This window comes from Bufo gargarizans, chromosome 1 (assembly GCF_014858855.1).
Source record: "Bufo gargarizans isolate SCDJY-AF-19 chromosome 1, ASM1485885v1, whole genome shotgun sequence".
Lineage (NCBI taxonomy): Eukaryota > Metazoa > Chordata > Amphibia > Anura > Bufonidae > Bufo > Bufo gargarizans.
In genome coordinates this window covers 568,680,965-568,696,573 of record NC_058080.1, presented here as the reverse complement: position 1 = coordinate 568,696,573, position 15,609 = coordinate 568,680,965, and the positions used below count along the sequence as shown (strand labels likewise).

Genomic DNA, 15,609 nt, shown 5'->3' with positions numbered 1-15,609 from the left:
AGTGTTGTAAAGTAACAGGTTTTGTGTGAATTAATAGGTCTGCAACCATTTTATTTCTCCTAATGATTGCTCCCTAGACAAAATAAACCATTATATCTAATAAAATGTATTTGGGAATATATTTATACTAAAGTAATTTCAATTATTTTCATTTTCCTTATTCTCGGAGAACCCCTTTAAGATATTTTATAGTATGTTACAAAAACAAATTTTTCTGCCATAACTTTTAATACAATAATTATTATATGGGTATGTACTGGGAAGCAAACCCCAGGCCTTCTGAATAAGAATTAGCAGGCTTAGGCTACTTTCACACTTGCGACAGAGTGATCCGGCAAGCAGTTCCGTCGTCGGAACTGCCCGCCGGATCCGCCGATCTGCATGTGACTGAAAGCATTTGTGAGACGCATCCGGATCCGTCTTAGAAATGCATTGCGAGAACGGATCCGTCTCTCCGCTTATCATGCGGACAGACGGATCCGTCTTGGATCTTTTTTCACATTTTTTCACATATTTTGAATACCGGATCCGGCACTAATACATTCCTATGGGGAAAAATGCTGGATCCGGCATTCAGGAAAGTCTTCATTTTTTTTTGCCGGAGATAAAACCGTAGCATGCTGCGGTTTTCTCTTTTACCTGATCAGTCAAAATGACTGAACTGAAGACATCCTGATGCATCCTAAACGGATTGCTCTCCATTCAGAATGCATATGTATCAAATTGTTATTTTTTTTACACAATAAAAGCACACAGAGCTATGGGGACTGGGTATTGCGGATGTGCTAGTGGCTATCCAGCAACCCATGCCCTCAGCTCTATACCCAAAATCCAGGTGACAGGTTCCCTTTAAGCACAGAAAATCCTATCTCCTCAGCATGGCAGGTTTATAGCGTAGTGTTATAATTCTGGCTGCCATACAGAAGGTCTGGGGTTCAAATCCCCACAGAGGCAATTAAGTTTGTTTCTTTAGTAAAAGTCTATGTGCTGGGAGAGGGTCCCTCCCCAAACCTATATAGAACAAGAGACACTTCATTAATATTCACTGCTGAAGTTAATGATAATGAGTCTGTCAATGACCTAAAGTGGCTGGTCTTGAGGCCCCCAGCATCTCTAGGCTCATGACTGCAGTAGTTATCTGATGGACATCAATTAACTGCCCTTAGGGCTGTAGGAGGTGGAGAGAAGTGGGGTGAGTGCTCCCTTTCACGAATATTGTGAACATGGATTATTTATACTTTGTATTAACTAGACAGCAGACATGTTAGTTTAGGTATAATACCCTAACAATTTACAAACCTACATTTTTCTTTAGTCTGGACTACTTACCCAAAAATCACATACAACTAAAGTTTCTATGTGCAAATTAGAAAACCATAACGAACAATAAAGATTAACGTAACACATGTCTATAGATCATTATACTGACCTGACCTCATTACCAGCATTTACACTGATCTGTTTAAGTACCACTAGCCTAAAATCAATGACATTAAAGTACCCTATTTTCACACACTGTCCAGAAATTTCTGAATGGTTGGCAACCCTGTATGCTACTCTTAAATATGGCTTTCGGAAAACAGAAGGAGAGTTTTCTGGATTACCAAAGCTGTGTGACTTAAACGCAGAAGAGGCAATATTATCTATCATTCATTAGACTTCTTCATTGATCCAACAAGCCATAGGAAGACCCAGCCATTGTAAAAGGTTGAAACGTTGCATTTTCCTGTATGTTGTTGGATCAATGAAGAAGTCTTACAAAAACAATTAATGGCATACAGGAGTTTGATTCCAGGTGCGGCTGTCACGATCAGTTTGGGGGGGGGGGGGGGGGGGGGAAACTCCACACTAAACACATGAGGGAAGGGGAACAGTAACTGGGCCTGGAAACTAGGGAAGGAACAGGTCACCTCCTAAACAACCCTAATCCGGGCCCTAACTACCTATTAATATGAATAGACCTTGAAGGTAGGAATATTCATATGCTGGATACCTAGGCCCTTATATCCCTATAAGGCCCTGGAATGAGGTTAGGACCAGAGACAACCCATTCCTCCCCAGATCGACAAATGGAAGTCTCTGTCTCGGGCCCAGATACAAACAACAGAGAATATAACAAACACAATACAATAAGAAAGGACAAACTTAGCTGAAAGTAGAAAACTGGCAACTCCAGAAGCACCACAGAGTACAACCGACCAGCTAGTTAGAAGGCAGAAGAAAATCTATAAATCGCACCTCCAAGAGTGAGAAGCCGCTACTTATGGGAAAGGTGATTAACCAACAAGCAACACCTGAAGCAAGGGAACTTGTCAATTTAACCCACGAGTTGCCAGTCACTCTGGTCTCCTGGTACCTGCCACGGGAATGTCCGTGACAGCGGCTGACAATGAAGATAGTGTCTAAGTTCCTTCAAATTAAATATTTCACTCAGGTTCATCTTTAATGGTTGTTGGTTATTTGAGAACAGGAGTGAAGTAGAATTTTGCCTTGCCATCTCGTATTCTAACACCATTAGACTGCAATACACTGTAAACTTCGAATGGATGACTTAGCCTCTTCTGCCTTTTGCATTGACCAGTGAGAGGCAAGACGTTCCCACTTTAGAGTATATGCCATCTGATGCCCAACTGTGAATTAGTGCTGTCCTACACACTTCTGCACCATAGCCACATATGAAAAGATACCGTGAATAAAGAATTTTGTTATGAATAAAGCAGTACTGTTTGAGGTAGTTGGTTAGAACAGTAAACTTAAACTGAACCTGCAGTGCAATCTGCAAGGAGCAGGTTATAGAGCAGGAGGAGCTGAGCAGACTGATGTATAGTTTTATAGAAAAAGATGTAGTGTACTGAGATAGTAACATCACCCACAAGATGTAGTGTACTGAGCTTACAATGAAGAGAGATTTTAATGAATTGAACACAAGTTATACTGAATCTTTTCTGATTAAAATATATATCAGTCTGCTCGGCTCCTCTTGTTCTGTAGCATACTGCTTGCATGGTGACAGGCTCGCTTTAAGCAGAGACAGTTTAAAGGGAACATGCAGGCAGCATATTATAGATCAGGAGGAGCTGAGCAGATTAATATATAGTTGATGGGAAAATTCTATATAATTTAAATCACTGATCATTCTGGGCTTTGAAGTCCAGGAGACGGTCCTATCGGTGATTGACAGCCTTCACTGTACATACACAGATAGCTGTCAATCACTGATAGGACCGTCTCCTGGACTTCAAAGCCCAGAATAAGCAGGAATCAAATGTATAAATTAAAAGTTATATACAATCTTTTTCCACAAAGCTATCTGCTCAGCTCCTCCTGCTCTATAACATCAGACACCATGTTCAATCTGACAGGTTCCCTTTAATTTATACAGTAGAATGAATTTATTTCCCAATTCCCTCTTTGGAAATGAATGACGCTGACAAAGGACCAATGAATTTACTACTTTTCAGACAATCTAAAAGTTTTTGGCTGATGATTGACTTTGTGGAAAATAATGCTCCATGGAATGCTATTTAAATATGACATGGTAATTAGATTTTAGTCAATTTGAATCTATCTATCTATCTATCTATCTATATAGATGCATTTTTTAATTTCTTGTACCTCTAGGCCAGAGAAAGACCTGATGCTCCTGATAATAGATTTTTGCCTCTAGCGGTAGAGCTGATGAAGGAAAATAAGAAAATGCTTTGAACAAAAATGATAACTCTACCTTCAAGATGATTAAGATAAGAACTCTTCACTGAAGATGAAATCAGTGTGCCATTAATATAGTGTAAATACTGCCGAAGATGGCAAACTGGGAATTGGAAATCATGTTAATGTAACCTATTGAGGTTCTCAGTGTTTCCATCATTTTAATTCCCTATTTTCTTTTACTATGTGTAAATGATATTTTCCGGTGCTGGCTGCCACGGGAGTCATAACTCAGTCAATTAAGATGTTATAGACCGTTTTCTACACTGAATGTATAACAATTATGTGAGCGAAACATTACAAAATACATCTGCAAGAAAATATTTTCAATTTACTTAATACTAAAGTTTGGTCTGCGAATTTAGTAGTTGGATACAAATCACTTTAGGTTTATGCCTTATGACTATTATTACTACTTACTGCTGTGGATGTGATCTGCCTTAGGGTACTTTCACACTAGGGTAGCTGGATCACCGGAACTGCCTGCCGGATCCGGCAATCTGTATGAAAATGGATACCATTTGTAGACGGATCCGGATGTGGATCCGTCTCACAAATGTATTGCAATACTGCATCCGTCTCTCCGGTTGTCATCTGGAAAAACGGATCCGGTATTTATCTTTTTCACATTTTTAAAGGTCTGTGCATGCAGATCACTTAGGGCCGGATCCGGCATTAATGCATTTTAATGTAAAATAATGCTGTGTTCCGGAATTTTGGACTGAGAAAATACAGCAGCATGCTGCGGTGTTTTATATGTCCAAAAGCTGTACAGTGACTGAACCGAAGACATCCTGATGCATCCTGAACGGATTGCTCTCCATTCAGAATGCATTAGGGTACTTTCAGACTTGTGTCAGTTTTCCGGTATTGAGTTCCGTCCTATGGGCTCAATACCGAAAAAGAACTGATCAGTTTTATCCTAATTCATTCTGAATGGAAAGCAATCTGTTCAGGATGCATCAGGATGTCTTCAGTTCAGTCCTTTTACGGTATTTCGACTGAGAAAAAACTGCAGCATGCTGCATTTTTCTCTCCGCCAAAAATCCTGAACACTTGCCGGAATGCCGGCATTTTTTTCCATTGGAGTGTATTAGTGCCGGATCCGGCATTAAAATTGCCGCAATGACGGATCAGGTCTTCCGGTCTGCGCATGCAGGATAAAACAGTTTTTTTCCGGTATTGAGCCTCTAGGATGTAACTCAATACTGGAAAAGAAAAAGGCTAGTGAGAAAGTACCCTTAACATAAAATACTGTACTTACTTTTTATCGTATATAATCTTAAATACACTTTTGATATATTTCTGGTAAACCACACTATTATGAGCGTTGCTTAAGTTTTCAACAATTTTTTGTGATAAATATTATATGTGGGTGTGTATATGTATATTTTAATCTGTAACTTTTTGCAGTTGTAGATACTTGTAGATTTTTTTTATTGTACTATTATCTTAGATAGGATTAAGTAGCAGGTAACCATTTGAGGCTGGTATACACTGTAGGCCTCTGTGGCTACATACTGGCTGGTATAATGTCGTGTATCTGTGACTGGCATATTGAAATGGTGGCATCTGTGGAGGGTGCATGCTGTTATAGGGACATCTGTAACTGTTAAGCATACCTTTCTGGGTGGAACTTATATTACATTTAAAAAACCTCAGACCAGTGGAAACCTTAGTGGTTTTCTGTCAGAACTATTAGGTCCAATAGAACCTACCTAATAATTATGCATGACACTCAACTCAGAGGGGCAGTTGTTTTGCCCTTAACCAGTTGTTTTGTTCTTAAGGGCATTCATAATAGAGTGCACATGTGTTACAGTCAGTGAGTTTGGACCCACTGTGCCAACCAACTGATTTGACTTTGGGCTAATCCTGAGTGTGTTATTCTGGTTGTCCCCTGGGTTTCACTCTTTAACCTCTAATACAGGGATCTGACACTAGCTGCTGAGGAGCCACCAGGGCACTACCTCTTGGAAAAGTCTGGTTGTGGTTGGTTGCTGATCCGCATGGACCAGAGACACTTGCGTATGGCACAAGGGATGAGGCAATACACATAATCAGTAAAGACGACAGAGGTCAGGGTTGGAAGAGTTTGTACAAATCCGTGAAATAATCCAAAGGTCAGGGCAGGCAGCACAGGATCAGGAACCAGGATAAAGGCAATGGTCAGTACACAGGCAGACACTTGGATTTAGCTCTTTGCAAGCTAGAAAGACCTAGTAAAATTTATAGAGAACAAATTGCTCAGGCTAGGAAGTGATGTCAGCAATATAGCTATATAGCTGAAGCTGATTAGCTGTTGGGGCATGACTCACAGCAGCTCATAGACCAAGAGGAGGTTAACCCTTGCAATAAATGAACAATGGCACTAATTCACACACTGTAAGCCGGTGCCTGTATGCATGGGACAGCGGTGCCCATGAACCAAGAGTTCACATTAGGAGTCAAGGGTGTAACTATAGCAGGTGCACAGAAAGCAGCCACACCTGGGCTCTTGGGTCTGAAATTGCCAGCGATCTTTCTGCCACAATGTTTATTCTTTGTATTATGACATCACTTTTTATTGTTCCTGCATTGTGACATAACTGTGTGCATTTTTATTTCATTTTTTACTGTGTTAATTACCCCTGTTCTGTGACATCACAGCATTAAATATGAACCCACGTCCTGTATGTCTACATAGCCTTGATACTGTGACATAACTGTGTGCATTATCCTGCTATTGTGATGCTGTGTTTATTATCCTTGTTCTTTGGCCTTACTCCACTTATATGACACCAGTTAAGGCACTCTTCATCTGCAGTGCCATCATTGGTTGATCTTTTCCTGTGATTGCATAATGTTTATCTTCCATGTACTGTGATCTGACTGAGGCCTCATGCACACGACCGTTGTGTGCATCCGTGGCCGTTGTGCCGTTTTCGTTTTTTTTTCGCGGACTCATTGACTTTCAATGGGTCCGTGGAAAAATCGGAAAATGCACCGTTTTGCAGCCGAGGCCGTGATCCGTGTTTCCTGGCCGTGAAAAAAATATGACCTGTCCTATTTTTTTCACGGCCAACGGTTCATGGACCCATTCAAGTCAATGGGTCCGTGAAAAATCACGGATGCACACAAGATTGTCATCCGTTTCCGTGATCCGTGTCCGTGATCCGTGTCCATTTTTTCCTATCATTTCAATGGCAAACTTGACTTAGATTCTTTTTTCATTTTTCATGTCCGTGGATCCTCCAAAAAACAAGGAAGACCCACGGACGAAAAAACGGTCACGGATCACGGACCTACGGAGCCCGTTTTTGCGGACCTTAAAAAAAAAACGGTCGTGTGCATGAGGCCTGAGTGTGTTATTCCTGTTCTGAGGTGGCACAACTATTCAGATGAGACAATACTGTCAATTACATATAAAGTTAGGTGTCCTGTTCTAGGTTTTGCATCAGGCTGTAGGAATTCCTAGTTGTAGTTCATCGTAGAGCATTAGGACGGTTTATCACAGGGGTGGTGTGGTGGGTTTGCTGTGTACTTTTTAAAGACAAAATCATGATCTTGTTAAAAGACGTGAATGCACTATTGTCTATAAATCTTCCAGTGACTCTGAATGGAACTGTCTGTAGACCCAGTGTGTTCATGGTTGGCAGATGACTTGGCTCAGACTTGACAAACAATAACCTACTGGAATGTCTGAACCACTATTTTAGATTTTATCCCCAGGTAAATATAAAGAAAAGTGCCCCTTTGTTTTAGACATAGTTTCTTCCTTTTTTAGTCACATCACTCTATCTTTCTTGTCTCTCCTCAAGGCTTTGGAACCTTCAAAGGGGTTATCCGAGAGTATAAAAAGTCCCCTCCCCTCCCATATGCCACCCACACTTAATATACTTACCTGGCTCCCTGCTCCCTGTGCCACTCCTGGTCCCCGCACCGCCGCTGCTGCTTCTCCCCGTGCATGGATGGGGGGGGGGTGAGCCTCCCCATCGTCACCTGTGACCAACGGGTTGCTGACTATGACTACTTGTGTTTTTTTCCAGGGGCACTTACAGTAGTTCCCAGTCCTTCCCTGCCTATATGTAATTACATTGACTCTTCAGTGATTTGCAGTATTTAAAGAGGCAGTAACAGAGGAGCTTCTCTAACCATCCAAAGTATCTCATGATTCAAAGTCTAACTTTCCAAATACAGTATGGTTTGAAATCCAAATAAATAGGATCCCATTACTAAAACAATAAGACTGTTGATTGCCTCTTTGTTAATTCATTCATTTCTGCTGTGCATATTCATTCCGACAGCTAGAGATATCTGTTCTACTCTTTCAGCAGTCTTCTTTTGCATGGTTAGTAATCACATTTTGAGTTATGAATCAGTCATTAACAATGATCCAGAGAAGGTGTCGTCCCGCTGAGGTCTTTGTGCATTGTTAGGTCTTTGATGCATTGCTAGCTGTCATTGGAGATGCACTGCTAAATCATTTTCCCTACATTCTCCCTTCTGCAGGGTCAGAGCTGCTCTTGGTGCCAGAGTGATTGCTGTGAGAGTGGAGGACTCCGAACAGTGGAGAGTTCAAAGACTGATGGAGAATGGAGAAAAACATACAACTGTCACTCTAGACTGCTTACGGCAAAGTCCCTATACCCAGAGCAGGTATGTTACTTCAAAAGGAAGGTCTTACTCCTAACCTGATTATGTTTAGATGGCTATTTAGCACATTTCAGTTTTGGAACTTTTTTCAGGTGTTCAGTGCCACTAGATAGTGTATCATTATCCTTGCATCTATCAGCAGAATGCAATACAGAAATATACCTAGATTTTAAAAATAAGCTGCCAACTGCCTGTAGCAACCACTGCAGGGAGCTTAGGAGCTTATGGCATACTGCAGTACACCATTTGTTGACACAACTTTAGCCAGAAATCAGGCACATTTCCTCCTTTGTTCTGTTTAGCTGCACTGGTTCTTGAAAGCCTTCTGTAGTTCTTACCATCCCAGTTACAGGGCAATATTTTCTCCCATTACCACTGGTCAATGATATATTAGTTGACATTCTTTAAATAATTTTGTGTGCATTTGTGTAGCTGAGATTGGCTAGACTTTAAATGGTTACACCTTTCAACAATCTTTGCATCAATCAATACTACTAAAGAATATAATAAACTTTGTAATATATCTTATCAGACAAAAATGCTTTTTTTTTCTCCACCTATCAGACTCTTAATTCTGAATTCTCTGCTTCTCTTGAGATAGCAAGATGGACCACCAACTCATTGAAGAATCCGAATATAGTTGCAACCAGTAGTCTATAGAGAGTGGAATGGGGCGGAGTGAGTTGCTAGACAGAAAAAGAGGCATATTTTTCTGATAAGCTATATTACAAAGCTTTTTATATTCATCTGTATTGATTTATGCAAAGTTTGTTGAAATGTTAATGAGAATTTAAGCTCCACTTGATACAGCTACCAATGAATGAATTGGTTATCTTAAGGTTACTCTAAAATATGTTATAAGTAGGTGATAACCGTATATCAATCTTTTAAAGGGACCCTGTCATCAATTTTATGCTGCCCATACTAACGGCAGAATAAAGTAGAGACAGGTGAGTTGATTTATAAGTTAAAAGTAAGTGGTTGCCAAGAACCAACATCACAATCATCACAGAATAAGCCTGGAAAAGAGTCCCGCCCACCAGAGAAGAGTCATGGTTATTTATGAATTCTTGCTCTCCCTTCCCACCTGCTGATGGCTAACAGTCTTGTACCTAGTTTTCTCTCTTTCTCTCTAGGAGAAAACTGCCAATCATCAGCAGATGGGCAGGAGAGCAGGAGAATATGAATAACCATGACTCTTCCCGGTTAGATTTGACTCTTTTCCAGGCCTGTGCTGCAATGATTATGATGCTGGTTCTCGGCAACCACTGACATTTAGCTCATGAGTGACACACCGCTGAAATCAGCATTTCTGTCACAAATTTATGCTGCACTCAGTGAGGTCAGCATAAAGTTGATGACTTGTTCCCTTTAAGATGTTCTTCTGTCCTGGAGATTGTGGTGCCCTAGGTCTAGTTCTTTAAGAGTTTTTTGCCATCTTTCCTTAATGACCAATGTCTAGATGTTAGCTGCTCTGCTGTAGAATTTTGATGTTGAACCTTATATAACACTCTTTATGCCATTAAGTGATTGCTTTGAAATCACATAATCACTCAGATGCAGGACTTGGCAGTGTTGCAGTAATGGTTAACCTCCCCATTAAAATTACTGCTTCTGTCAGAGAAAGAATACTGTTAAAGTCTACGGTCTACATCTTCCCTGGGAATTTCATACCAAGTGTCTTATATCGGTTGAAGAAGTCATCATAATGTTCGTTATGTAGAACATTACTAGTGTATGTCATAACTGAGCTCATTTGTGGTTTATAGGTTACCCTAGACCAGGGGTGCACAACCTTTTTTGGTCTGCGGGCCGCATTGTCACATCGCTCTATTTCAAGGGGCCGCAAATAAAAAAATGTTGATCGGCGCTCATCTGCCTATTACACAAGCCAGTGCAAAGTGACTGGGGAGGAGTGATCACTGCCACAGTCGTGCTGCAGATAATCGGACATCTTTTATCCTGATAAAATATGCAAATCAGCCGACAAATGAGCGATTCCTTGTTTATCAACTGATCAGCTGCCGATTTTTACTTGCCAGATATAAGATATGAACACTTGTTCCCAGTAATTGTCCCAAATATCGTGCTGCAGCATAGCCCCTGAAACCGAAGAGTTATACTTACCTGCTCCCCGCTGCTCCGGTCCTTTGAACTGCCCCCACTGATTACACCTGGCAGTGCATGGACATGGTCATACACCACTCCAGACAATGACTGGCTTAGGCGGTGATGTGGTCACAAGCAGCATGTCACTGCTGAAGCCAGTCAAGAAGCCTGTAAATAGAGCAGGAACCGGAAGATAAAGGGAAGCGCAGAGGACCAGAGCAGAGTGGAGCAGGTAATTATGAATTTTCTATTTCAGAGGCCATGCTGCAGGAACTTGTTCAAAATCATTTTTACCGGAAAAGTGGTGACATTTCCTTCCATCCTGCCTCCTATTTATAAATCAGCATTTTCCTTCACTGCAGAGGACGGAGCACACTGGTTATCACCATCTCCTGCCAATCCAGTTATAGGCGTCCTGCAGTAACCAGTAAGCACATTACCTTGCTAGTGGGGAAGGCGCCTATTAGTTAACGCTTGAATGACCAGGCCCGAAAAGGCCTTAAGGACCAGACACATTTTTGCGATTTAGCGCGCATGGTGGTTCAAACGATTGTAACTATCTTATTTGTTGGACTACCAAGATCATTTTTGCAACAATTTTTATTTTGGGGGAAACTGTACAAAATATTTCTTAAAAGTATATCTTTTTTCAAACTATAGCTCCTTATTCTTTAAATATGCAAACTGACACCAAAATAAATTATTATAATTAGTTCTCTGTTTTGTGCATTTTGCTATATAATATGAAAAGTTTCACGTGAATGGGGCGGTAATGGTGACGGTTTTGATTGGTGTGGGTGTTTTTTCTTTTATGTATATATATTTTTTTAACTATATATATTTCTGCTACATAATATGTCCCTCAAGAGGTCATAAAAATACCTTGGGGTACACTGTCACTTTTTTAAATTTTGCACTTTTTCATAAAAAGACTGGGGAGGGACAGTGAACACTCTCTTTTATTAAGCACTTTTCCTTTTTATTTTTATATTTTTTTTATTTATTTAGTTTTCAAATTTTTAAAAATCATTTTTTAACTTTTTTTTAAAATATATTTTTACCACATAATTTGTCCCCAAGAGGTCACTGAAAGACCTTTGGGAGACAGTAAGTGACTTTTTTTGTACTATTTCCACTGTAACTGGAGCATCCAAAGGAGCCCCAGTTACAGGGAAACCAGCCTGCTGCGGGCAGCGCTCCTCTGTTCCTGAGACACCCAGCGATCACGTGATCGCTGGGTCTACACTGCAAAGCGCTCATAGAGGAGAAGGCAGAAGCGCTAATAAAGCTTCTCCTCGGCTTCCCTGCTCTCACTAATAGCCGGGGACCCTTTCTGCTCCTGCTACAGTGCAGGAGCAAAACCTGTGATCCATCTGCTGATTGCAGGATCAGCTGTGTTTCTGCCCAGCAGGGTGGGGGCCGCAAACCATGGCTCTGGGGGCCGCATGCGGGCCGCAGGTTGTGCACCCCTGCCCTAGACAGTCATGTCATTGAAATTTCTGGTGGCATCTGCAGTATAGGGGTAATGCCACATAATCAGGTATCTGTATGCAGTTTTGGAAGCCAAAACCAGTTGTGAATTAAAAAAAAAGAGGTCTGTCTATTATACTTCCTCTTTTATAATCTACTGATTTTGATTTCCAAAACTGCATCAGAAAACCTGACCGTGTGGCTGAACCCTAACAGGGGGAAGCCCTTCCCTTTTTATTGTTTAAACCACCAAATGGTATATGGCACATTATATATCTCTTGAACATACACAATTCTTTTCAGAATTCTTTTTATTTAATTTTTTTAAAGGAAAAAACTGAACTTACATTGAGGCCATACACTGGTTTCAGAGATCTCACCAGGGTATACACAGCAGAATACATATTTTGAGTATCATAAATGTGTACAGAAAAGTTTTGTGTGGACACTCAAGATCCACACTGTAAGTGAGTCTGTAATCTTGAGTGGTCATAGAACTGTATATCAACTGAAGCAGCTGTACTAAACGTTTAAATACAGATCAGAACACATTGGCTATATTATAGGGAAATGCGACAAAGTAGTATGATTGGAGGGTGGAAGTAGGGTAGCCTGTCAAAATAATAATGATAATAATCATAGTAAGGCAATCATAGTAACAATAATGAGAATAGTGTTACTATGGAATGGATATTACGATTTCAATTGTACAGCAACGTTCGTTCCCGTCAATCGGGCCATGTAAATGTGCTGCCGATTACTGGATGACTGAGTGAAACGCTAGTTCATTGGTTGATCTTGTCGTTCATGCAGGCACCACTGATCATGGCTTCTAGGCAGTAGATCTGACATCTAAACAGCGATCTGCTACTCAGAAACCATGATTCTGTATGAGGACGAGGGATTGCAACAGTGATCCCTCGTCCTCATACAGTGAAGGAGATTGCTGCATGTAAATGCGCGGTCTTCTTCACTGAACGCACAGCCAACTTTTGGAAGGAATGCTTCCTTCCTGACAATCAGCCGCTCAGTTGGCCCATTTAAATCCATCTTAAGTACTAGTGTGGACAGTGCTATTAGCCTAGTAGTCATGTGCAGATTTTGTGAAAACTTCCCCAGGGTTCAGACAGATCTGAAGAGGGCATGACTTCTAAATTCCCATCTGGCTAATTTCTCTGGTTGGAAGATATGGTCAACGGTTTAGATCCACTGGTCAACTGTTGGTGGAGATTTGGATTTCCAATACATAGGGATAAGGATTCTCACAGGCGCCACTAGATGTCAAATCCTAAGCAACCCTCTACGCAGAGTCATGGTGTTACAAGGGCGGGGGCATCGGCCAAGGTAATTTTTGATGAAGCCTGCACCTTGTCATAAATTGCATGCCTTCTCTGGTAGCACAGGCCCTATTAAGGCTAGGCTGGGTAGCACAAACTGGCCTTGATAAATCAGGGCCCTAGTTTTTTGCTTGTGCTATTTTTATGGTTTTTAAATCAGCTTTGTGGGGAGATGAGGTGTAAGAAGCTCCAATGCAAAGAGAAATAGAGGCATAACTTCTTCCTTGGGATATATTCCTCTTAGTTAACTCTCCTAGGTTACCCCCTTTTCAGATGGCTACTTGAAGAAGTTGAAGCTGTAAGCAATTGGAATCTGATGGTTTTCGATGTTGTCAGATACGTCAGGTCCATAATACCCATAATTAGAAATTAGAAAGTATTGGAAAATTTGATTTGGATGCTTCGCTGAATCTTACAAAACAATTTGCTTTGTGATGAATTACGTTGTCATGAAGCACATTTCTTTGTAAGTAGTGGATGCAATGCCACTCCCTGTCATTGTATCCCTCAGATGCCACATTCATTGCTGATCACCGCATCTGACATTAATATTAAAGTGTGAAATAAAAAAATAAAATCATACTTAACTCGCGAAGATCCCGGCACTGCCATCTTGATTGAAGATCCAGCACAAAATCTAAATAGCAATCAAAACCAGTGCCAAAAAAGTGTCATACAGTGCCCAAATAAAACACCATATATGATTCACAAAATAGTATAATGTGCTCAAATGATGTAAAATGAAAATATATTTTTTACATCAGAGCATGTAGATTATACTGTCAGGTCCAGTATGCCCATAATTCAGATCTTTATAGATTGTCTCTAGAAAGGCAATTGTTCATAATTACTGTGGCCTGACGCCCCCATTCTCATTTTGCACTTCTTTGCATACATGAGATTCACAATGCTTTTGGCGAGTTGAAACTTGTGAAATATATGCTCCAATGCATCACCCCCTTTCCAAAACACTGACCTGAAAATTGTGTGCTCAAATCCTATTATGTAGACTTCGTTTGGACAGTAAATGCCTGTGATGGAAGAATTGCATGCTGTGCATTTTTTGAAGAGGGGTAGTCCGCTCCCTTCCAGTGCGTTAGGTCTGTTCACCGAGTACTTAGGATGGTAGCAATAGAAATGTTTTTACCTTTTGGCAAGAAATATGCCGCAGAATGTAGTTAAATCCACAATCTTACTCATAACAATCTGTTTTATACAGGGTTTCCAACACATATTTGTAATGATGCAGGCAATCTTTTACGCTGTCAGTGTTCTCTGACATCCCTTTTACAATTGTTGGTTTTAGAGTCGTCTGAAATGCAACCCCCAGGAAACGAAATAAAAACTAATAGTCTTATGCGGAACAGATGTTAGTATGGTAACACGTAGGCAAAGATTCTTAAACATACATTATTGACAAGATGCATATGCCAAGGTACACGTCAGTTTCTGAACATTTTCTTTTTTAGACAGCATGTACCCAGCTAGAGTTGCTTCCCTGTAGAAATCAAAGGCAATTAGTGATGGCAATTGCTTGTATTAAACTTGCATACCCATCCACATGTTTGAATTAATTATTAGAAATCTTAGATGTAGCAGTAAGTAGCAATCAAAACCAGTGCCAAACAAGTGTCATACAGTGCCCAGACAAAACAATGTGCTCAAATGATGTTGTAAAATGGCAAAAATATATTGCCATACAGTTGCAATATAGAATATTGCAATACAGTACCAATACAAAGGCACCCATACACCTTCAATATCTATCTACCAAACACTTGATTGCTTTTTCTTCCAACGTTCCTACATGGGCTACTTGGCCAAGCAAAGTTTGTGCTTTAAATGGGGAGAAAGGAGAAAGGCTGCTGCCAGACACCGCTTATCTCCCGAGAGAACAAAAGCATCGGGCATTGTAATGAAACGGTGGGGTGATAGTCAGAAGCTCTCTATACAGAGTAGGTTGACAATGGGTTTAGCCAAAAATACAGTAAGGCTACTTTCATACTAGCGTTAATATTTTCCAGTATTGAGATCCATCATAGGGTCTCAATACCGGGAAAAAACGCTTCCGTTTTCTCAATGGGGACAAAACGTAACTGAACAGAACGGAATGCTCCCAAATACATTCTGTTCCGTTCTCATACCGGAGAGCATGCTGCGGTTTGCTTTTTGTCCTGGGATGCAGAGCAAGACAGATCGGCCCACAATGCAAATCAATGGGACGTTTTCTCTGAAACAATAGAAAACGGATTCGTCCTCCATTGACTTTCAATGGAGTTCATGACAGATCCGTCTTGGCTATGTTAAAGATAATACAACCAGATCCGTTGATAACGGATGCAGATGGTTG

General features: G+C 40.6%; 1 protein-coding gene across 1 annotated transcript in view; it reads left to right on the top strand.

Annotated features, from left to right (window-relative positions):
• The window catches only part of TMEM132B (transmembrane protein 132B), a 634,840-nt gene that overhangs the window by 231,224 nt on the left and 388,007 nt on the right, over window positions 1-15,609 (top strand). The window contains exon 3 of the mRNA XM_044275647.1: window positions 8,200-8,346. Within this exon, the coding sequence (XP_044131582.1) occupies window positions 8,200-8,346 (147 nt within the window). The remainder of the gene's footprint in view (window positions 1-8,199; window positions 8,347-15,609) is intronic.